The sequence below is a fragment of the Anomaloglossus baeobatrachus genome, chromosome 8, assembly GCF_048569485.1.
Source record: "Anomaloglossus baeobatrachus isolate aAnoBae1 chromosome 8, aAnoBae1.hap1, whole genome shotgun sequence".
NCBI lineage: Eukaryota > Metazoa > Chordata > Amphibia > Anura > Aromobatidae > Anomaloglossus > Anomaloglossus baeobatrachus.
The window spans coordinates 153,550,388-153,575,186 of NC_134360.1; the positions used below are offsets into that span (position 1 = coordinate 153,550,388).

Here is a 24,799-nt window from a genome sequence, read left to right on the forward strand (position 1 = left end):
ATACCCTTTGGCATAACTACTAGTGATGAGTGTGCACTAAACTGCTTTAGTGCTCTTTCTAGAATCGAGCAGTACGTCATATGGATGGGCTAAATTCAAGTAACGAGTATAATGGAAGTCAATGGGGAACTCAAGCATTTTTCCAGCAGACCCCCTTAGGAGGGCTGAAATGGACAGAAACAGTGCTTTGCCCAGGCTTTTCCCGATTTCCCTGGGGCATTGGCAATCAGGGTAATATATTTTGGGGTGTCACGTCCTCACAAGAGTCCGCTCCTGCTACTTGTGCTTCGGTCACCAGACGCCACCGTATTACCGCCATGGACTGTGCTGGTGATAGAAGAGGAGTCGGTGGCAGTGACTCTGGCGGGCACAGGCTCTGCTCATCCACTAAGCAGGGTTTTCCTGGGACCTGCAGTACCACTAGCTGACTATAGACAGCGTGTGTCTTCCAGCTGAAGTTACCACCATTAAGCTACAGCCAATGGGAAGACACCACACTCTTCTGATCCCCCTTCTTGTCTTTTGGTCACTGCCAGAGATAGTTTTGTATTCCTGCTAGTGTCTGGTTCCTGTTTTGTTCTGACTATTGATCCCTGTGTTTTGACCAAAAATCAAAAAAACAAAAATCGGTATTGGTTGATTATCGATGTTTTTCGTCGCTCCTGCGGCAGCACACATTGCTATGTGTGACACCGCAGGAGCGAGGAACGTCTCCTTACCTGCCGCCGGCCGCAATGTGGAGAGAAGGAGGTGGGCGGGATGTTTACATTCGCTCATCTCCGCCCCTCCGCTTTGATTGGCCAGCCGCTTAGTGACGTCGCGGTGACGTTGCTGTGATGCCAAACGTCCCTCCCCCTTGAGGGAGGGATTGTTCGGCAGTCACAGCGACGACGACGACCAGGTGTGTGTGACGCTGTCGTAGCGATAATGTTCGCTACGGCAGCGAACACACGATATCGCACACACGACAGGGGCGGGTGCTTACACGCTCGATATCGCTAACAATTGCTAGCAATATCGTAGCATGTAAAGCCCGCTTTAATGCCAGCTAACAATTCACAGCTGATATCAACCCCAAAAAATATTAACCCGATTGCCACAACACCAAGGCAATCGGGAAGAGCCAGGGTGAAGCATTAGAATTGGTGCAACTAATGTGATGTACCAATTCAGGTCACTATTTTGGGGTTGAGAAGGACCAAATAACCAGGAGTCTTTCCAGCCTGGTAATACCAGCCCACAACTGTCTGCTTTACCTTGGCTGGTTATCAAAAATAGGGCAGCGCCCATGCCGTTTTTTTAAATGATTTATTTTTTAGGTTCAACAGGGGTTTACATTTGCACCCTTTAGTGCCAATTATATGGCACTAAAGGGTGCAAATGTAAAGCCCTGTCTATATGACTGCTCAAATCTAAGCTGTCTCTCCTACATCAACTCTCGATGAACTGCAATGTGCTGAGCATATAAGACCCAATGATGTGATGCAACCAGACAATCACAGTAATGAAAGTAGCCAAAATGGCTACAGCATTACTGTGACTGGTAGCCAACAACCACATGTTTATTGGCTGTCTAAAAGCCGCGAAACATGCTGAGCGAGAACTCGAGCTCTTGCTCAAGCACCTGCGATTCGTAGCTGAGTAATGAGAGTTGCTGAGCACTCCAATGCTCAATTGAGTATCAAGCAGTGTCAAGCACGCTCCACATCACTAATAACTATAGCTATTGCAGTCATAGCAGTTACTATGGGACCCAGAAGTTGAAAGCTCCACTTAAGGGCAAAAACAATGTAAGACTTTATAGAGGACAACATGTTGAGTTCTCCTTTTCAGCACTATTTTATGGGTTTCCTGATAAATATGCTATAATCTATACCTTTAATTCTTGGTATTTACCTAGGAATATCACCTCAACTGGTAATCATACAAAACTAGTTTTATCTAAATGAAGTGACCTTAATGTAGACAGATTGACCAAAGCACAATGGCCGGGCCTCAGAAATCCTGTATAAATTCCAAAATACACTTGTCCTGTTTCTGACATTATTGGCTGCTGTTACTTCACTTTTGTCATGTACTGTTGTTAACAGTGTACAGTATATACTTACCCCTCTATCCCCCTATCGCTGTACTACTGGCCAAGTCAACTCTTCTTCTCTCCAGTCAGTAGCTGCAGTGGCAGCTGATTCAGCACCACTGCTGATACTGTTTGGCTGAAGGGCTCATGCACCAACAATGCCAGAAGATGAGACTAGACCGATGGGGGAACCTGGCAGTGGTACAGAAAGCCATGGAACCCATAGGGTGGAGGGGCGACATGACTAGAGGGAAGGGAAGGAGTGATGGGGTTAATGGAAACAGGAATGGTTTGTTTATAAGGCAGAGTAAAGGGATTGGTGGGTAGGAGGAGTTCCCTGGAGGAAGAGGTGGGACAGTTGAGGGGTGTAAGTAAAGGACTTTGACTTACCCCCTCTCTCTTGACTTCCGGATATGGAACGATCTGACTGGAGAGGTTCCTATAAGGTGTCAGGACGTCACCTTCTATTTCTCCATGGAGGAGTGGGAGTATTTAGAAGGACACAAAGATCTGTACAAGGACGTCATGATGGAGGTTCCCCAGCCCCTCACATCACCAGACTTCCGGATATGGAACGATCCGGACGTGCGACAGGATGGCTGCTACCCGGGAGCAGCGGATTCATCATGGCAGTGCACGGGCCCCTGGCAGCGCGGTCCCACGTCTTGGCTGCTGGGGGTTAACCCGTTGGCACTTTCCCCTCGCTCCCCTGTCAGCTGCGGGCGGCGTCCCCCCTCCCTCATATCTCAGGTACTTGCCGTGTGCGGGGGGAGCGAGGAGGAGATGCGAGAGCCCCTTCGGGGACCCTCCGCGGTAGGACGTGGGCAGGGCAGTACTCAGCTGCTGCTCCGGCCTCGGGAGGAATCTCCGTCCGGGCCGCGGCAGCCGGGAGGGGGGCGTGGCTTGGCTGCGGCCTACTTCTGGTCCGAGCCGCGGCCTGGATTGCTGGATGCGGCGGCTCCCGGACGGGGAGAGCGCCCGGCGGTGACAGAGGCCAGCTTTACCCCTCGCGGAAGGCGGGGGGGGGGGCCGCGGAGCTGCAGCCAGTGGTGGGTCCGGCACCAGGGCAGGCGCGCCTGGGGCGACGGGTGCCCAGGAAGCGTCGGTGAGTGGGGGTGACGGCAGGGGCCCTGCAGTTCCTGCTTGGTCACCCAGATCAGGTTGCAGCTCCCGGCCGCGGCGGTCTCCCCCAGGAGGGGGAGGGCCCAGCGGACAGAGGCTTTCATGGGGCCCAGGAGGGCTGGATGCGGCGGCTCCTGGCCAGGAGAGCGCCCGGCGAGGACGGAGCCCAGCGTTACCCCCCCCCCGCGGGTGGAGGGGGGGGGGCCGGGGGGCTGCAGCCAGCAAGGGGTCCGGCACCAGGGCAGGCGAGCATGGTGCGACGGATGCCCGGGAGGCGTCGGTACGTGGGGGGTGACGGCGGGGGCCCTGCGGTCCCCGCCTGGTCACCCAGAGCAGGCGTGCAGCTCCCGGCAGCGGCGGTCTCCCCCAAGGGGGGGAGGGCCCGGCGGACGGATGCCTTCTGGGCCCAGGAGGGCAGGAGGCTGGCGGCTCTGGATGGGAGTCTGCTGGCAGCGGGTCGGGCCACAGGTACCCCCTGTCCTTGCAGGTAGCAAGGGGGGTCAGGCCAGAAGATAAGGCCCGCGGTGGCAGCCCGTAGGACGGGACGGTTTCCGGGGTTGTCGCCGCGGGACAGAAGATGGAGCTTGGAGGATGGTGCCCACGCGGCGTACCAGGAGGACGGCCGTGGTGGTGGCAGCGCTTCGGCGGCGTCTGCATTACATGAGCCAGAGGAGGTCGGCTCCAGCGAGGAGGAGGAGGAAGCAGCGACGGATGAATCAGACGTCCGGATGGCGTGATTTTTATTCCAGGATATGCCGGGTCGCGGTCGGGTGAGACGGCCGTGGATTTGGCAGGGCTGGGGGGGGGGCGGCTGCGGACACGGCAGCGCCGAGTGGGTTGGTGTTTTGACCAGGTATGGGGTTTACTGAAGTGGTGTATACGGTTGTGGAGAGTGCGCATGCACCGCTGGCGGCATGGACGGGATCGGTGGTTAGTAGGCGCAGGTGCGGCAGGCAGAGTGAGGGCGCATGAGGCGGCAGGGGAGCATTTTCGGGCAGAGGCGGCAAGGGCTGTGACAGAGTGAGTGGTGAGGAACGAAGAGGGGGATGAGGTGGTGCGTCTGGCTGACAGTGGCCAAGTGTGAGAGGTATGGGTGCTTCAAAGGCCCGCTGGGGGGGCTCACTTGCTGGAGGATGTGAGGGATAAGATTTGAATGGGGAACGTGTAGCAATAGTTTCGCTGCTCCCCCGGGAACAGTTTCACCTGGATTAGGTTAAGCCAAGTGATTCCAGGAAGGATAAGTAGAGGGAGGGGAGCGCCGGTGGAGGCTCACCCTCGTACATTTGCAACGTGGCTGCGGGCATTTGCGTTTTTTGGCAAGGGTATCGGGGGAAGGAATTGGGTAATTGGTTCGGCATGGTTCGGTTATATGGATCCATTTGGGGTGGCTTGTTAGATCATATGGCGGTTTAGTCTGGCTTCAGTACGCCGAGTAATTTCAGCAAGGGAAGGTGTTGCGTGCCAGTATGCGGTAGGATCATACGGGCACATCCTTATGGCTGCAGTGGATGGCGGCTCCTAGTCAGCCCCCCCCCCCTTTTTGGGGGGTAGTTGGCTGTTCGGGGCTTGGAACCCCGGCGACACGGACGATGAGGGTTTTTTGGGGGGAATAGAAGGATGGGTGGTGCAGATTTGGCGCGGACGGTTGTCTTAAGCATAAGTGTTGGGTTGTGGTAAGGAACATAGTAATTCTGCGTCATTCTATTTATATTGGTGGATCTTTGCCTCCTTATTGGAAGTTTGCGCTGGGCTAGGGGACACCTGGTGGTTGTCAGTGGAAAGAGGGGTCAGGAAGTGGTGTTGGGCAGGATGGGTGGGCCATTCGGGGCCCTCCTTGTCACGATTGGGTTTCTCTGTTGGGGGGTAGTGCCGGAAATGAGCCGTATATAGATGTATATATTTCGGCTTGTTCAAAACGTATCTTATCTGGAGGAGTCATCGGTGTATGCCTGCTTGGCTCCAGAATTGTCGGCGGTTTATTATGTGTCGTTTGACAGAGGGTGGGATTTGGTAAAGGCGGTGAGCCGGGGAGCATTGATGGCAAAGGCGAATTTGGAGGCGGCATTTAGGTTGTTACTGGTCCACCCTGCTAGCTAGCAGTTCTGGTGCTGCGGTGGGGAGGGGAGTTATTATTATGTTGATCGGTGGGTGCTAATGGGTTGTTGTCCCATTTTATGTTCCTTTGGAGGCGGTTATTTCTTGGTGGAGTGGTTTGTGCGTGGTGTGTCCCAGCTTACACCTCTTATTCATTATAGGTTGATTCTCTTTACATCGGGTTGGCGGGTTGATGATTCGTTGAGGTTGATTGTTTTATTACAGATGGTGGGTGGATACTCTTTTGGGCCTGTTGGCGCAGGCGAAGACTGAGGGTCCAACGCCAGTGATACGGTTTGTGGGGATAAAGTTTGATGTTATGGTCAGAGGGGTAGGATTCGTGGGTAATGGTGTGGTCCTATGGGCTGCGATAGAGGCAGTTAGGTCAGCTAAGACGGTGCGGTTTCAGGCGGTGCAGTCTTTGCAGGGGCGGTCGAACCACGGGTGCAGAGTTACGCCGCTGGGGTGCGTGTCTGCTGGACGGCTGGCGATGGCTGCGCCAAGGGTGCAGCCATCGGATCCTTTGTGTGTGGTCACGAGGGAGATCAATGATGATCTGATGGTGTAGGAGGTTTTTTCTTACGGCGATTTAGTGGCCGCGGATTGTGGCTGGGTAAGGTGCTACCTGATGGAACGTAGCTGCGGTACTCGGAGGCAGCGGGTCCAGTTGTTTTCTGGTTGGGCATTGTGGGGTAGCGCTTCCAATCGGTGGTAGTGGTCGGGTGGTGGAGGTTGGCAGTTTTTTCCAAGAGGAAGGTGTGCTGTCATTCTGGCTATCAGTTGGTGGAGAATTCGATTAATAGTTGGTTTGCTAATCCTGGGGCCAAGGGTGGCGTACTTGCGACAGTTGGTTTCTCAATTGGATGTGTTTTAAAAAAAAAAAAAAAAATGTTATGCGTGGCGCAACCAGTACTGGGGTTCGCCAAGGGAATAGCAGCTGCTGTGTTTCCTTCCAGTTCTGCAGGTCTCGGGAGTTGAGGCTGGGTAGCAGACGAGGTGGGCACGGTGTGTCCGGAGGGCTTGTGGAGTCTGGTGTGGCTGTGTTGGGGAGCGGCTCGGTGCCCAGTGACTGAGGTTATTTGGGGCTGATATTCAGAAGTATGGGTGGCGCGGATAACGTTTGGGACAATGTGTGAGCAAGGCCCAGTGGAGTATTTGATGGTGGCGTTGGCAGTGGTGAGTAACGGTTTTCAGGCTGCTAGGCCGGCGTCCGCAGTGGAGCAGAGGGTGGCGGCTGTGGCTGTCTTGTTAAGGATTAGATGTGGAGAGATGTTTTCGCAGGATCTTAGGGCGCGGCAGGCCTTGAAGGGTTTGGTCGTAAGGGTGTGAGGGAGCGGGATACAAGGGTCCGTCTCCGTTGTTTTGTGGCAGCGTTTGGTGAGTGGTTTGTGGCGGCTATGTTCATCTGAGCACGAGCGGGTTTTTGTTTCCCTTGTCCAAAACGGTTAGTGTTAGCCTTTTGGGGGGCTTTGAGATTGTGGGGTTGGTCAGCCCATCTACGGTCAAGAGCGGAGGTTGGATGGTGGAGGATGTGTCCGAGGTGGTGCAGTGGGTTGAGCGCCGGCTTTGTCGCTCACCGAATTAGATTAGGCGGGTGGTGAAGGTTGGTGTTGTTATACGCGGTCCCGGGTGCGGAATTATGTTGTGAGGGCGCCCAGGCTCATTATTGTGTCGCGTTTGTTAAGGTACCATTTTGTGGCAGTGCTGCAGACTTGATTGCAGGTGGCGGGGGTGGGCGCCCGGAATACTATGGGTCGTATTCCTTCTGGATTGGGCTGCCACGGAGGCCCCTCGGTGGGCTCAGAAAAGGGGTTGTGAGAAGTATTGGGAGGTGGGAGTCCTCTTGTTTCGGTGTTACGTTTGGCCTCAGTTGTTATCGGGTTAAGGCAATGGGGGCATTTGAGTCTTTTGGGAGTGGAATGGGTTGGCGTAACAGGTTGGTGTTATCTGTGGGTTTATAACCCCTGGGTTTTTGTGGTGAGGGTGTGCCTCATTTGGATATTTGGGCATTCGTTGGTTCTCGGGGCCTCGACGGTCTGAGGCTCGCCTGAATGTTGCCAGTTGGGTCTGGACGGGTCGATGGTACTGGTCCAGTAAATTGGAGGCAGCGATTTGGTATCTCGAGAAGTTATTTATGAATGTTTTAAAAAAAAAAAAAAAAAAAAAATTGTTGGTTGTTGCATTGTGTAAGACATACCTGAGCTTAATCGTGGGGTAGTTTTGATAGTGTGACCAGGTTGGAATGGCGTGTGGCTCGTGCGATAGGCAGTATCAATTGAGCCTTATTGGGGGGGCGGCGCCAAAAGTTGGTGGCGCTGAACGGGTGGTTTTGGGGATGCGATGGGGGTGCATCTTCACGTGCTTGGTGCTGTTTTGTGGACGCTGGGATTGCGTGGAGGTGTGGTACAAGCTTTTGGTGTGTGGCGGGTCCAGGCCACGTAAGGAGTCACGTGCCCTGTCCTGTGGCGGGGGGTAGGTCTGGTCCAGAGGCGGTTGAAGGCAATGGTAACTGGACAGAGAGACACCATCTTGGTATGGTGGCTCCAGGTTCCGGGATGTTGCAGGCACGGGGTTCTGCAAAGTTGGGGGGTTAATCCGTAGGTGATTAATACCTCATCTCTGGGTCGGTGTGTTGCGGCCAGGGATACTGGGGTGAGAAGTGGTTCCTGGACTGGGCCTACTCAGGGTTGTATATTTACTGTATTGGTTACTGTGTTACCTATTGTTATTTGTTGGGGTCGCCCGTTGGACGGCGCCCCCTTGTGTTAGTATGTAAATAATAGGTAATAAAGGCTGCTGTGGCCAATTTTAAACCAAGTCACATGCAGTTCGTGTATTATTTACAGATGGTATTGGTGGGTAACACACATACAGCACGACTGGAGAATCCTTCCTCAATGGTCAAGAAAGCCATGGAACCCATAGGGTGGAGGGGCGACATGACTAGAGGGAAGGGAAGGAGTGATGGGGTTAATGGAAACAGGAATGGTTTGTTTATAAGGCAGAGTAAAGGGATTGGTGGGTAGGAGGAGTTCCCTGGAGGAAGAGGTGGGACAGTTGAGGGGTGTAAGTAAAGGACTTTGACTTACCCCCTCTCTCTTGACTTCCGGATATGGAACGATCCCCGCCCACCCTCCCTTGTGTATAATGCCGAGGGGAATTTGGTCTGGGTTGTTTCTTTGTCACAGCAGCGGGGGGTAGGTCTGGTCCAGAGGCGGTTGAAGGCAATGGTAACTGGACAGAGAGACACCATCTTGGTATGGTGGCTCCAGGTTCCGGGATGTTGCAGGCACGGGGTTCTGCAAAGTTGGGGGGTTAATCCGTAGGTGATTAATACCTCATCTCTGGGTCGGTGTGTTGCGGCCAGGGATACTGGGGTGAGAAGTGGTTCCTGGACTGGGCCTACTCAGGGTTGTATATTTACTGTATTGGTTACTGTGTTACCTATTGTTATTTGTTGGGGTCGCCCGTTGGACGGCGCCCCCTTGTGTTAGTATGTAAATAATAGGTAATAAAGGCTGCTGTGGCCAATTTTAAACCAAGTCACATGCAGTTCGTGTATTATTTACAGATGGTATTGGTGGGTAACACACATACAGCACGACTGGAGAATCCTTCCTCAATGGTCAAGAAAAGTGGTAGGAAATCAAGAGGTAATTTTGTGCTATTTATTATTTTGAAGAACAGTTAAGCCATGTAGATTTCATAAAATTTACCTAAAATACTCACATGTGGTGCTGTTCCAGCAACAATGACTCCAGGTCTCCCAAGGCTCATGTGATATTGTTATATGTTGTGAGCCCTGCAGCCAAAAAACGACCGCTAATGGCCCCTTCACTCTCATTTCCTTCAGACACAGAATTGGAAGAATTAGGAGCTGCTCTTCTTTCACTTCCTCTGGTTGTCAGTTTCATCTGATGGAAATGAGACTGAAGCACCCGCTGATTGGCTGCAGGACTCACGTGACATAACAATGTTCCCTGAGCGTTGGGAGACCCAATGCTGACATGCTAGAATGGTGCTGGTGTGACGCTTCTGGACTAGTCAGGTCGTCACAGGGTACTGCACAATCTTTCTCTCCCAGTGCAGGACTCAACCCCCATGGTTCTGGGTCCCCATCTTGCAGTACTGCCTCCAACACATCTACAAATCCTAGTGACACCTCACACCACACCCTGTCAGGCACACCAGTGGGCTGCTAAACTGGAATAAAGCCGCCCACCTAGGGGTCTGGCAGGGAGGTGGGAGGTGACAAATCAGTCAGTGGGAGCCCTCGAGGAGTGAGGAGCTCGAGGAAGCTGGGAGTTGGAGCTCCCAGGGGGAAAACAGCTTAAATCGCCCACGGTGGTCTGGACCCGGAGGAGTCGGAGACCTGGTCGTGGGAGATTGGGACTGGGTGCTTGGCTAGTCTTGGAGGATAGCCAGCAGCCGCAGTTCAATAGCCGGTCTGGGACCGAAGGCACGTCGGGGTACATAGACCCTAGGTCGGGGAGAAGCTTTAAGCAACCCGGAAATTAACCTGCGGAAGACAAGGCCTATATGGACTGTTCCCACGAAGCTCAGATATCGGGGGCACTTGCGCAACGAGGGGTATAGGGCTTTCCAAGCAAAGCAGCAGCCCACTGAAATCCCAAGCGTGAGCTCCTGAGAGCAAGCTCCTGTGTTTCTCTTGGCAGGGAGTGGGGCCCGGAAAGCTCCAAGCTGACGGGCCACTTGGACACTCTAAAATTACTGTGCCAGGAGGCAGGCCACAGACCACCAGGCAGTGCTGCAGGGGACGGGACCCGGACGAGCTCCCCAGGAGGGCAGCGGCACCCAGAGACTTGGTTTACTACGTTGTCAGCGTCTGCTTTCTTTCTGAGTGAGTACCTGATTAGCCCCTGCAACCAGCGAGCCTGTACTCCCCCTTCACTCCATCCCCACCACCTGGGATCCCGGGGCCTTTCCCTACCCGTGGAGGGTAACGTCATCCAGCTGCCCCGCTCCATCACCCCGGGTACTCTCAACGGCAGCGGTGGTACTCCCTATTACCACGCACCATAGGTGGCGTCACAAACTATATATCTCCCCTGTAATAAGCCCCCTTCTTCATTTGGGTGTGACCCTGAGCCTCCCAGGTTCGGAGACCCTCAAGCCACGAGCAATGACATCCAATTCCGAGCGGTGGCATCGGAGTTTAGTAGAGACTGTTGTGATTTCACATGGGGTAATATAGGGGTCTAAGGGCAAAACCCATTAGACCCCACTATAGCCTCTTATACAGCCAGATCAGATCTTATACTTTGCACTCACTGTGTCTGCAAATTGAGGTTCTGATCTGGCATAAATTCAAAGTCATATGAAAAGGCTCGTTAAGGGGTCACATTTGACATTTAGCATTGCTACTTCCAATAGGTGGCACTAGAGTCCATCTCCTTCCTCCCTGAAGAGACAATTTAAATGGGGTAATATAGTAATTGAGATGGGGTTGTCTGAGTGGTGGACAACCCTTTAACCCAGATAACACAGCAATGAAATGAGCACACCACAAAAGAAATGTAATCAGACACGTAACATGACTTTGGTCAGTGGTTTGTGCAATATTAGGCTATCTTAATACTGGTAAGTGAGATAACCTTCCGTTACAAGTTATCATTAATAAGATGTGGCGCTATTTGTCATGATAAACTGTGCTACATCTTTATGATCAATAAAAGCAAAGGTGAAAAACATTTTTTAACTTGGACCATTAAAATAAATGGAATCAGTACTATGTGAATATATTCCCTGTGGATTTTCTGTGATGGCGTAGGCATGTAACACAGGACCTAGTATTCATGTACACAACTTTTCAATATAACTCTTTTTTTATCCAGGTATCAGATTGTGAGCAAACATAATACTCGTATATGTGCGGCAGATGGCTGGACAAATTATCCTCCTCATTGTGAAGGTAACTGGTAACAATCAATGTACATTTCTCTACAGATGTCCATTCCTTGATGCGCAAACTATCAAGTATACTAATCGTACTGTTACAGATATCCATATATTTTCATTTCAATGTGTAATAGTCTTATAGTTTTAACACCTTGTAACTCCATAATGTAAATATCTGTCATAGGGCCATGAGGGTATATGGATCGGGCTAAGAATCTGAGTCCCCTCCACCCAGGGCAGATGCTGACTGTGTTATACAGTCATCACCTGCCTCTATCAGCAGCGTTCAGTGCTAGCCCTGATTGCTGCAGTTTAACAACTTAGTCTATGACAGACCCATTTGAGAGATGCAGTCCTGATGGGGCATACATTTGGATGCCTATTGGTTTTGTGGTGTGCCAATGGGTTGCCAAGAGAGCTGGGACCCCGTTGAAGGCCCTGGTCACCTCTATCATGATATCATGATTTTTTTGTAAAGCCCAGCCACTAGCTTGGGTGTTTAGAAGATGATAGTTTTTCTTTATAAGAGAATAATTAAATATTGCAATATGATAGCTCTCAAACATTCCGGATGCAGATGGACTGTCCCGATTTTGAGGAACTGTCCAGCTAGAAGTTAGGGATGTGTACCATATACCTCTCGTTCTTTGCAATGTTTTTCATTACTCTATAGTTCCTCCACCTCAGGGGGACAGGCCTGGCATCTTTACACACTTACATTGTATTAAATGGACTGTGCCAGCTCAGAATGACTGTTCAATCCAAGTACAGGCACTTTGTGCACCCTTGGTGGAGCCAAACATCTAAGTGCACCTTTCCGCCTGCTTTTTTTCCATCACTTCCGAGCCTTCTCTGTCCAAATAATGCCCAAGCAGAGGAGGGAAGAGACAGAGGGAAAACAAGACAATCGGAAGGGGAACTTAAACTTACTTTTACTGAATTTTTTGGGCAGGTATTACCACTAGTGATGGGCGGACCCGAACTGTAAAGTTCGGGGTTCGTACCGAACACATGGTGTTCGTGCACACAATTCCAAACACAAGCTTTCTGGGAAGTTCTTCTTACAGTTCGGGTCCAGTTCTGTCGAGGGGCTGTAGAAAAAAAAGCACATTATTAAAAAACATTATGATTATACTTACAGGTCCCGCAACGCATCCTGCATACTGTCTCCTGGCCACTTCTGCTCCCGCATCCGATCATTGCTGTGCCACCAGTAACCACCACTGACTTAAAGGACCTGCCATGACGTCATAGCCATGTGACCAGTCTGGTGTGAACTTTGTGCAGACATTGGGTTAGACTGGTAACATGGCTATGACGTCATGGCAGGTCCTGTTAACTTTTGGGGGTATACACTGCCCTGCTCGTCACTCGGCAATCTTCGGCTGTTTTCGGCCATGTTCGCAGTGACCTCAGGGTTCACCCGAGTCCATGGCTCATGGACTCGATTGAACTTTGACTGTCACTGTGCGAGTCTCGCATTGCATCATCTGGTATGGCCACACACTCTCCTGACAGGGGCAGCAGTCGGCTGCATGTATTTCCATGCAGCTGAGGTGCTCGTGTCTGGAGAGTGTCAGTCCGTTCCAGGTGATGCCGATGCGACACTGCACGAGTCATATGCAAGTGGAACTCCAGCCTCAGTGTCAGCCTGCTTCTCACTCTGTGCAGACGTGATTAAGCAGAGTTGACAATGCACTCTCTACTTCTCACTCTGCATAGATGCTCTCTGTACAGTGGGATGAAGCACAGCTGACAATGCTCTCCCTGTGGACTACGGCAGACTAAGAATTTTTTTATAATAAAGATGGAGTCTCTAAATGTTTTTTGTTTTATTTCTAGTAAAAAAAAAATTCTGTGCTGTGTTTTTTTTTGTTTTGTTTTTTTACTGTTTACTAGAAATTCATCGTCATCGTAGCCATGTCTAATTTGGTGTGACACCATGAATTTCTGACTTAGTACCAGCCGAGAATTCAAAGCTGGTATTAACCACTTTATTACCCAGCATGCCACTGCCATCAGGGCCACTGGACGAGCCGGGTGAAATACCTGGAAATGGCGCTAAGAAACAATGTGCCATTTCCAGGGGTCGGCTGTGGGCTGTGGAGAATTCCAGCCCCAAGCTGCCTGGTTTCACCTGACTGGTGATCAAAATACAGCGGGAGCCCACGCATTTTTTTTACATTATTTTTAAAAATAATTTTTAAAAAATGAATAGGCTTCCCTGTATTTTGATTGCCAGTCAATGTAAAGCCAGGCAGATGGGGGTGACAGCCCATAATCGTCCGCTTTATCTGCACTGAGAATCAAAAATACCGCGGAGCGCTACGTCTTTTTTTAATTTATTTTTACCCTACTATATGTGTATAGATGCTAGAATATATCGACTTGTTTCAGGTTACTCCAACAGCCAATCACAGATGCCCACTCTGTGATAGCATCATGATTGTCTGTTATTTTAACAGTAAAATAAAACAACAACACAGGGAAACAAAATATTTATTAGGAATGAAACAGAAGACATTTAGGACTCCATCTTTATTACCCCCAAAAAGAAACTCCGACATAGTCCAAAGGCGAGCAAGCATCTTCAGCTCTGCTACATCTGTGTGAAAAGACAAACACAGGTCTGCTAACACAGACTTAGCTGAAAACAGGCAGAGACTTCACCCGAGTGCATAGCTGAGCCGCTCAGCTGTGCCCTGTGTAATGTACACTGACACTACAGGAAGTTGCATGATGTCATAGCCATGTGACCAGTCTGTAACCAATGAGGTAATACAACATTCACACCTGACTGGTCACATGGCTATGACATCACGGAAGGTCCTTTAGTCAGTGCTGGTTACCGGGAGCGCACAGTAATGATTGGACCCGTAAGCAGAAGCAGCCGGAGACAGTCGGCAGGACGCATCGTGGGACCTGTAAGCATAATAGCAATGTTTACTTTTAACTATATTCTTTATTTTATAGCCCCCCCCGCCCCATCACATAACTGTAAAGTCCAAGTTTGGTATTCGGACGCAAATTTGCGTTATCTCTGAACCCGAACTAGAACTTTACAAAACATTCAGGTGTGACTCCCGAACATCGGGGGGGTTCGCCCATCTATAATTATCACATCCCGTATCACCTTGGCTCATCCCCAGCTCTGTCAACTTTTGTAGAGATGCTTGACACTATGATGTTCTTATGCGTGTCTTTTCACCTTATGGATCCCTTTGAAGATTTTAAATGTCCAATAAAGTTTTTTGAATTTTAAGTTTATAGATTCTTAGTGCTGGGTCCTTTTTCCTCAATCCTTTTCTGCTCAACACTATGCCAAAGTTGCAAATTTCTTGTTGCACAAAACCTCTGTAACATTTGAAGATTTTTTTACTCCAGAATTCTGACATAATCATCGTGATGAATAGGAAGATTAAAAAAGTTACTGTACGTCTTTTGGAAGAAGAAGAGGAGGGAAAAACAAAAGCACAAAAATGAAGATTAGCTGCATTCTAAGAAGATTAATATGTGCCAGTCGATGGCCGAAATGTCCACTGGGTACCTGCACTCTGACTTCCTGCAAACAGAAAATCAGTGTTAAAACTTTCATTTCTCCAGGCAGAATGAATGTGCAGGTTTTCCCACAAATAACAATTACCCACAGGATAGTAGTATATGACTGGTTGCTGCAGGTGCCACCAATAGGATCCTTATCAATGACAAGAATGGTGATCTCAGGCTTTTTTATACACTGCAGTTTTTTGCTTTTTATGGGGTTTTTTTAAGCCACAAATCTCTTTAACCTCATTGCTTCTAATTTTATTACAGCTCGACTGTGTCCACCAGTGTTTGATGACAGTGTTAGAGTCCTCTCTTCTGTGATGGATGATGAATATTCTATGGGCCACGTTATAAACTTTGAATGCAAAAATCCAAAACAAACTCTTCAAGGGCCATCTCAAATTTATTGTACTGCCAATGGAACATGGAATGTGGATCCTCCAACATGTAAAGGTGATGTAAGCTGAAGCGCCGCTGTGTACAGCACAAGTGATCAGATTATATGAGCTTCAGTTCCCATAAGGGGACCAGTAAAAATAATAAAGTGTAAAAAAAGTTTTTGAAAAATAGAAAAAAATAAAAGAAATACAAAAGTTCATATCACCCTCCTTTTGCCCCATTGAAAATAAAACAATTTAAAAAACAAACACATATTTGGTATTGCCGCTTTCAGAAATGCCTGATCTATGAAAGTATAAGTGCGACATCCCGTACTTCAGCCGATCAGCTGTTACTTATGCCTGCGGTGGCAGCGGCAGCAGGTGGCCGGAAATGTTCAATTCCAGAGCTGTTTTGTCTTCTGATAGTGGCCACGACCGCGTACTACACATCCACCTCCTATTGATTTTAATGGAAGGCGGATGTGCAGTACGCGATCAGTTGACAGGGCAGCTCCGAACCTGAGCACCACCAGCAGTGAAAACATCTGATTGCCTGGGGTGTCAGGTGTCAGGCCCCGGATAATCAGACATTGATGACCTATCCTGAGGATAGCCCATCAATGTTAAAGTAGTGGAGTAACTCTTTAATTTGGGTATTATATGTTTTGACTGTTTTTGGGGATCGCTGTGGGTGCCAGTAGTTGAACTTTCAAGGATGAGGAAGTTATCCTCTATTGTGTGAACAGGTAATAACTTTTAAACTTCGGATAAATCCTTTAAAAGGAGCCAATCACCAGGATTTTCGTATATAAGCTAAAGCCAGTGTTATACTGGCACTATAAGGGTATGTGTGCACGTTGCTTTTTACCTGCTTTTTACCTGCTTTTTTGCTGCTTTTTCTTCTGCGCTGTTTAATGCCAAAATGGATGTGTTCTTCTATTCAAGCAAAGTCTATGGGAATTTGGGTTTCTTGTTCACACTATGTTGTTCAAAATGCTGCCTTTTTGTGGCAGAACTTTGGTCAAAAACTCAGCTTTGCAGTGCAAAACCCAAATGGCAAAAACAATTGACATGTTGCTTCTTTGAAAAGCTGAGTTTTTGACCAAAGTTCTGCCTCAAAAAGGCAGCATTTTGAACAACATAGTGTGAACAAGAAACCCAAATTCCCATAGACTTTGCTTGAATAGAAGAACACATCCATTTTGGCATTAAACAGCGCAGAAGAAAAAGCAGCAAAAAAGCAGGTAAAAAGCAGGTAAAAAGCAACGTGCGCACATACCCTAAGGCTGATTCTATACATACCTGTAGTGGTCAGCTCTGATGTTTAGGTTTTGAAATCCAAGAAAGTAAAATTTATAAAATTATTATCTATTTGAGTGACAGCAGCTGACGATAAGATAATATCAGGAAGGGGGGATGGGGTATTCATAGTTATCCCCTCTCCCTGTTAGAATTAGCATAAGTATTATACAAACAATTCACTTTGTCTCTTGCAGGACCTGTTTGAGGTCATACCCATGTGACCAGCTGGTATCAGCTTTATTGGCTGAGGCCCCGCCCCTTCTGGTCACATGGGTATAACCTCACACAGGTCCTGCAAGAGACAAAGTGAATCATTTGTATAATACTTATACTAATTCTAACAGGTGGAGGAGATAACTATGCATACCCCCAGATATTATCTGATCCTCAGCTGCTGTCACTCAACAAGCAGCTAATTTTATAAACTTTACTTTTTTGGATTTCAAAACCTAAACATTCGAACTGAGCATTACAGGTATGTAGAGAATGAGCCTGATAGTGCCAGTATAGCACTGGTTTTAGCTTATATACGAAAATACTTGTGATTGGTTCCCTTTAAATAAAGGTCAGAGTTGGTAGAACTTCATTTGTATAAGATAAAAAAGGCATAAATGTTTCAAATCCTATGGAAAAAACATATAATCTAAAAGAATCAATAAAACTCTACAAATTAAATAAAATAAATGCATTGAATGGAGTTCTTTGCAATTTCAATTTAGACTGGGCATAATTTTTTTACCACTAAAAAAATAGATAAATAAATAAATAAATATACAAAGCAAAATAAAACTTATCCATGTGAAGACAAAATCATAAACACTACCAGATGATATCGGTTGTCTGAAATGCCTGTGACTAAGTTTGTTTTGTATTTCTTACTACAGAGTCATGCACTATACAGGAGATCGACATGAAAAAAAATAATATTCATCTAAGGAATAATTCAGTATTACATGTTAATGACAATGCGAATGTTAACTTTGAATGTAGCTATGGATATAATACATTGGATCCGGCAACGCTAACGATACAGTGTAACAATGGTGTTCTGGACTATCCAACCTGCCAGAAGATAGGTAATTGAAAAATGCTTTTCAACTGTGGTGAATGAGATGCGTGAGTCATCACTGACGTTTCTTATTAATAGAACTGATTTGTGAACAAGAGTCCGAATGATCAGTATTTGCTTCTCGTCCAAATTTTATAGTTTGTATTAAAGAGTTCCTGTCTTTTCAACAAACACTTACATAAGAACATGGGCTTCTTTGTTTAGGTACTCTGTGCCCTTCTCGCCTATTATAAGTGCTGTCACAGCCTATTTTTCAGCTCGATTTGCCCTTTTTAATCCAAACCCTCTTGCTTTTCTATCATTTTATGCACTTAGACTGGAATCTGGTCGTTTTTCTCCATAGCATGTGGGCTGCATTGTGGCAACCTGTTCTACTCATATCCTGTGATCCACATTCTGAATACCCCACTCCTGTATGACAAAGACAAGTTACATTCACTATAATAGAACTTTTGACTATGCTTCTCAAAACTGCCATTACATTTTTCATTTTTTTCCTGTCAAAGGTGCCTGTAAAAACGATGTCCAGCCCACAATTGATCCTAAGGTCTGATGTAACGGGAAGGACGACAGTTGGTGAGGGCAGTATCTGTGTCCCGCCAGTTAAAGGGGGATCCTGGCTGGGTGTGTATTGCTATTACCTTGGCAATACACCACTGCAGACTGCATGTTGCTGTGGCACCCTGCACTAGCCAGGTCGTCACAGGTAACACACACACTCCCCCACCCCCCAGACAGTTACATTAGCCAGACACAAAACCCTTGTTGCCTCCCTCCAGGGCCTGATGTCCACACCAGGTGGGGCGGAGCCAGGCGGTTGGCCCCACCCACCGAGGAGTTCACAGGCCTGGAGGCGGGAAAAGCAGTCAGTTAGAGTTGGAGTTTGGAGGAGATTAGTTCAGGAGGTTGAAGTGAGAGGAGTAAAGTGGAGAGTGTCTGGGTTTGTGGCCCAGGCACTGACAGCAAGGTTGGCAGCCGGTGGTGGCCGTCTGCAGGAGTGGTGGATCAATGAAGAACCGTAGGACCGGGGTTGGGCGGTGGCCCGCCGGTACCGACCGGGGAGCGAAGTGAAGCTAGCACATACAGGCAGGGCCATCGGACCCCGACTAGGCTTGGAGCCGCCGACAAAAGTCAAATCCGAGTGTGACCGGAACCCCAGGGGTTTCCTAACAACCAAAGACCCGTTAGAAGGCAACCGTCCACACCGTGAGGGTATACAGCCACCGCCACAGGCTAGAGACCCAAGGGCCAGCGCCTGTGAGCAAAACGGGCTCCTCCGGCATCCATACACCGGGGAGTGGACTACCGTTGGGAACCCATCGTAGTCAAGACAGTACACAAAGGTGCAGGGAAAGACAGCCGCCATCACCTTTCCGGGGAGAGACACTGCAGCCGGCTGCGGGACCCATCCATCCAGCCGTTTGGTTTACCAGAGACTTTGTACATCCTTTGCTGAGTGAGTACACCCGTGCCATCCGGCACCGCGCCGCGCTGTCCCTGCAGCCCTGCACCTCACCGACCCTGCCTCCCTGTCTCACCTACGGAGGGGAAAACAACATCCCAGCTGCTCCCTACCATCACTCCCAGGATCCCCGTCACCATATTCCTATGGTTGATGTTTAGTAGTTAAAAGGGACCTGTCAGGCAGTTCATGCTGCCCAACTAACGGGCATCCTAGCTGCATAATTGCAGCTACAGTGGCATGTAAACATTTGGGCACCCCTGGTCAAAATGACAATTATTGTGAACAGTTAAGCAAGTTAAAGGTGACATTTTCTCTAAAACGCATAAAGTTAAAGATTACACATTACCTTTGCATTTTAGGCAAAAAAATAATAATATTTTGCATTTGAAAAATTGCAAAAAGGAAAATGGGCTGATGCAAATGTTTGGCCATGCTTAGAGATCTGTTTGCTCGGATAACTTTGACCAAGGTTACAGACCTTAATTAGTCTGTTAAGGTTATGGTTTGTTCACTATCATCGTTAGGAAAGGCTAGGTGATGCAAATTTCACAGCTTTATAAAACCCAGCTTCCTCTAACCTTTTGCCAAAAAACAACAGCCATGGGTTCCTCTATGCAGTGGTCTAGCACTCTGAAAATTAAAATCGTGGAGGCCCACAAAGCAGTGAAGGCTATAAGAAGACAACAAAGTGTTTTCAAGTTGCACTTTCCTCAGTTTGAAATGTAATAAATAAATAGCAGTTAACAGAAACAGTGGAGGTAAAGATAAGATCTGGAAGACCAAGCAAAATTTATATGATAGCTGTTGGTAGAATTGCTAAAGAGGCAAATCAGAACGCCTGCTTGACTGCAAAAGACCTTCAGGAAGATTTAGCAGACTCTGGAGTTGTGGTACATTGTTCAGACACACCTGCACAAATATGGCCTTCATGGAAGAGTCATCAGAAGAAAACCTCTTCTGCGTCCTCACCATAAAATTTAGTATCAGAAGTATGCAACCGAACATCTAAACAAACCTGATGCATTTTCAGTCCTGTGGACTGATGAGGTTAAAATAGAACTTTGGCCACAATGATCAAAGATATGTGTAGAGAAAAAAGGGCACAAAATTTCAGGAAAAGAATATCTGTCCAACCACTAAGCATGAGAATGGATCAATCATGCTTTGGGGTTTTGTTGCAGCCATTGGCACAGGGAACATTTCACAGGTAGTGAGAAGAATGGATTCAATAAAATTTCAACAAATTCTTGATGCAAACGTAACACCATCCGAAAAAAATCTGAAGCTAAAAATCATACAGGATTACTTCCACAAATGCATAATGATCCTAAATAGTGATGGGCGGGCCCTGTAAAAGTCCGGATCCACGTGGTTTTAAAGACTTCTGGGTGCCAGGCCCAGACCCAGTATTTCAGGTGTTTGATCTGGATCCGGCACTCAAGAAATTAAACACAAATAAAGGAAAAATAAAAAAAAACAAGAATGAAGTGAGTGCTTCATACTTACTAAGGCTTTGTCTCAGCTGTACACTGCTCCCACGGCCTCTTCTTAAGGGGACGCATTAGTCTCATCCATATGCACTGCTTTCCCCACCCACCATCCAGCCTGGCATCTGTGATTGGTTGCAGTCAGCTTGTGTAACAGCATCTGACTGCAATGAATCACAGGCTGTCTGCGGGTCAGTATTGTGATATAAAAATAAATAAATACACAAGGTCCTACCATATTCTGATACCCAACGATGTGCGGTACCCCCATTTTTGATACCCAGCCAAGATAAACCCTGACAGCTTGGGGCTGGTATTCTCAGACTGAGAAGGTCCATGCTTATTGGACCACCTCCCACCCTAAAAATGGCAATCTGTAGCCGCACAGGATTGTCGCATCCATTAGATGTGACAGGCCTGACGCTGTACCCAGCTCTTCCTGATTGCCATGGTGTAGTGGCAATCAAGGTAAAGAGGGGTTAATGACAACCCACAGCTGCCAATAAGCCCTAGATTAGTAATGGGAGGCATCTATGAGACCCCCCCCATCACTAATGTGTAAGTGAAAGTTAATAAATATAAACACCGATAAAAATCTTTTATTTGAAATAAAATACAAACAAAATCTTTTTTCACAACTTTACTAACTCCCAAAAGACTCCTGCAGGTCCAATATAATACACACAAAGTCCCAGAATGATTCAGCTCTGCAACATCTGAGTCACATTGCACGATCATGGAACAAGTTCGCACACTGTAACTAACCCAGGTTAGTTGTAGTCATAGCAGAAGGAGGATCATGGGAATATTTCTGCTGTGACTGTGGCTAACCTGAGTGACGTCATGGCTAATTGTGACTCATTCTTTCCCAGGAGCTTGCAGCGGGCAGTCATGTTCCATGATGTGACTCAGATGTAGCAGGGCTGAATCGTCGTGTACATTACGTCAGACCTACAGGGTTGTTTTTGGGATTAATAAAGTGGTGAAAGAGGGTGTTTTTTTGTATTTTATTCCAATAAAGGATTCTAATCTAGGACTTAGTGGCAGCTGTGGGCTGTTATTAACCCCTGCTATTAGCCCAATTGCCAGCGCACCAGGTCAATCAAGAATAGCCGAATAAAGCGCCGGGCTTGTCGCATCCAATAGCTGTGACAATTCTGGTCAGCTGCAGGCTGCTATTTTTAGGTTGAGGGCAGACCTCCCCAGTAGTCTGAGAATATTAGCCCCCAGCTATTAGGCTTTATCTTGGCTGGGTATCAAAATTGTGGTTGCATCGCACATCGTTTTTTTAATTATTTATTTATTTAGATAATTAAAAAAAAAGTTGCATGCGATTCCACTTATTTTGATACACAACCACGATAAGCGTCAGGCAGGGGGCTGCAGCCTGTAGCCGTGGGCTTTATCTTTGCTGGGTATCATAATACAGGGAACCCTACACCAATTTTATTTATTTATTTATTTTACTGCTATAGACGCGCTTAGTGTGTGTGATTGGAAGAAGTCAGCTGATACGTTGCCACTCAGGGTGGAGGCACGACTGACTCCAACCAATCACAGGCGCTGGTGGGTGGGGAAAGCAGTGAATATTCAATGAGAGTCAATTATCAGCCCAATTATTTGCCTGGGAGCAGTGTACCGCCATGACAGATCCTCGGCAAGTATAGCTCTCCTGCTCCTATTCTCCTATTCCTTCTACCAATATTTTTAATAGTTGGATCCTGGTCCCCATAGACATATATGGGGAGCAGAATCTGGACCGGAACAGGATTTTAAAAACAAGGTAACAGGGACTCGCCGGTCCCGGTCATCTGCAAGTCCACCTATCGCTAATCCTAAACACACGTCAAAATCCACAGTAGACTACCTCAAAAGGCGCAAGATGAAGGTTTTACAATGGTCCTCAAAGTCCCCTGATCTGAACATCAATGAAAATCTGAGGACAGACCTCAAAAGAGCAGTGCAAGCAAGATGACCGAGGAATCTCACAGAACTGGAAGACTTTTCAAAGGAAGAATGGATGACAATCCATCAAACAAGAATTGGAAGAATCTTAGCTAGCTACAAAAAGCGATTACAAGCTGTGATAAAAGGAAAAGGGGGTGCTACTGGGTACTAACCATACAAGGTGCCCAAACTTTTGCATCATTCCATTTTCTTTTTTTGTTGATTTTGAAATGTAAAAGATTTATGTTCAATCTTTCTTTATTAAAGTAAACAAGAGAATTTACAGGAAGAAAAAAAAAAAAAAAGAAGATTCAAATACGTGATTACTTCATGTCAACTTACAGAGAAGAGTATAAGCCACATCCTAACTAATACCTCTTCTCTTACTAACTATCATAAGGCACGCATATGACATGTAACCACCTTTTATAATACAGACAATCTCCTTCCAATTGAGAACTACATCTTAAAGAAAGTGAGGCTACTGCCGAAAACAAAAAAGAAAAGGAAAAAATTTGAAGATTTAACGAGAACCAGAGAGAAAGGAAAGTAGCAAGGGGGAAAGATAAGGAAAAGAAGATAAGGAAAAGGGGGAGAGAAGAGCAACAGAAAGAGAGGGAGGGAAGGCATGGTAGGGATTACTTCCCCAGTACTCGGGCCGCTACATTGGACTAATGTAACACGCATCATGCGTTACCAATAAGGTTCTGAAATGGTAGAGAGTCAAGAGCCAGGGTCCAGGGGGACCAGATCCTAAGAAATGTATCCACTGAGTCATTGGTTTCTGCCCTTAGGGACTCCATCCTGTGGATGATGGCCATCTCCGCAAATGACTCCCTCACAGATGGCACCCCAGTCGATTTCCAGTATCTCGGGATCACCATGCGTGCCGCCGTAAGACAGTATCTCAGAAGGCCCGCTTTCTGTGATTTAAGCGATCCCGGGAGAATTGAAAGCAGTGCCATCTGAGGGGAACCCACCAACTGCTCTCCGCAAATCACAGCGTATGCTTTGAACACGGACCTCCAGAAAGGTTGTATCAATGGGCAGTCCCACCAGATATGCAGCATTGTCCCCCTTCCCCTTCTGCACCTCCAGCAGCTATCTGAGACCCCGGGAAATATTGCGTGTAGAGTATCCGGGCACCTGTACCAACGGGTCAGAATCTTATAATTTTTTTCCTGTGCTGCACAGGCGATGGAAAATTTATGAGTGAGGATAAAGGACTTTTTCCAGTCCTCCTCAGGAATGAAAGTCCCCAAATCTCTATTCCACTTCTCGATATATTTAAGGTCTCCCATGTCCGCCTCTGTAATCAGGAAGGAGTAAACCAGAGACAAGAGATGCCCGGGAGAATCCTCCCGCAAAAACAATTGTTCAAATTTTGTGGGCTGAGCCGCAAAAAGCCCAAGTCTGTTGTCAACCATCAAGAAGGACCTAAGTTGAAGGTATTCCAGCCAAGTTGTTGGATGCCGACCCTCTGGGAGCAAAGGGGCCGAAAAGGGGGGTACTTCCAAACCGTGCAAAGTCTGGGCTATCTGTGTGTCCTCACCCCTCCTCCAACCTAAGAAACGCTCGACTCCCATCCCTGGGGGGAACTCCAGGTTAGAGAAAAGCGGTGAGAGTGGACCAGGACCCCTTGAGAGAGATCCCCGCCTGCACTCAACGTCCCAGACCCTCAGGGATGCCCTGAGAAACTCCGCCTCTCCATCTATCCGTCCCCTCCGCAGCGGTGTGATCTACGGGAGGAACCGCAGGGGCGTTTCGGAGCAAACCTGCTCCAGACTCCCCCATTGTTTAGTGCTCCTATTAAATTGCCAATCCATTAGTCTCAGCAGAAGAGACGCCTTGTGGTACTTTTTAAAGTCTGGCAACCCTGCACCCCCCTCTCCCTTACCTCTACTCAACACTCTCCTCCCCACCCGAGAACTCCTCCCTCCCCACACAAATTTGTTAATAATTTACTGTATTCTGGTAAAGAAAAACGATGGTAGTGCTATAGGGGCCGTTTGAAAGATATATAGAAAACGAGGGAGAACATCCATCTTGATGACATTAATACATCCAAAGCAGGACAGTTTCTGTCTATCGATTTGTTTAAGATCTCTTATAGTGCGTTCCAACAAAGGGAGGTAATTGAGGTGAAAAATCTTGGTACTGTCCCGTGGTACCGCCACCCCCAGATAAGTCAGGGCCGATGTCTGCCATCTAAAAGGAAAGTTGGATGCAATATGATCTACTTCCCTCCCCGGCAGAGTGAAATTCAAGGCTTCTGATTTATTATAGTTAACTTTAAAGTTGCTTATATGTCCGAAGTTCTCAATTTCCTTAACCAAGGAGGGAAAGGATATGTGGGGCTGTGTAATGTATAGGAGGAGGTCATCTGCATAT

The 24,799-nt window shown here is 47.7% G+C and overlaps 1 protein-coding gene across 2 annotated transcripts in view; it reads left to right on the forward strand.

Annotated features, from left to right (window-relative positions):
* The window catches only part of LOC142249308 (coagulation factor XIII B chain-like), a 235,905-nt gene that overhangs the window by 72,555 nt on the left and 138,551 nt on the right, over positions 1-24,799 (forward strand). For both annotated transcript variants that reach the window (XM_075320941.1, XM_075320942.1), the window contains exons 4-6: positions 11,149-11,225; positions 15,026-15,211; positions 17,325-17,516. In XM_075320941.1, the coding sequence (XP_075177056.1) occupies positions 11,149-11,225; positions 15,026-15,211; positions 17,325-17,516 (455 nt within the window). The remainder of the gene's footprint in view (positions 1-11,148; positions 11,226-15,025; positions 15,212-17,324; positions 17,517-24,799) is intronic.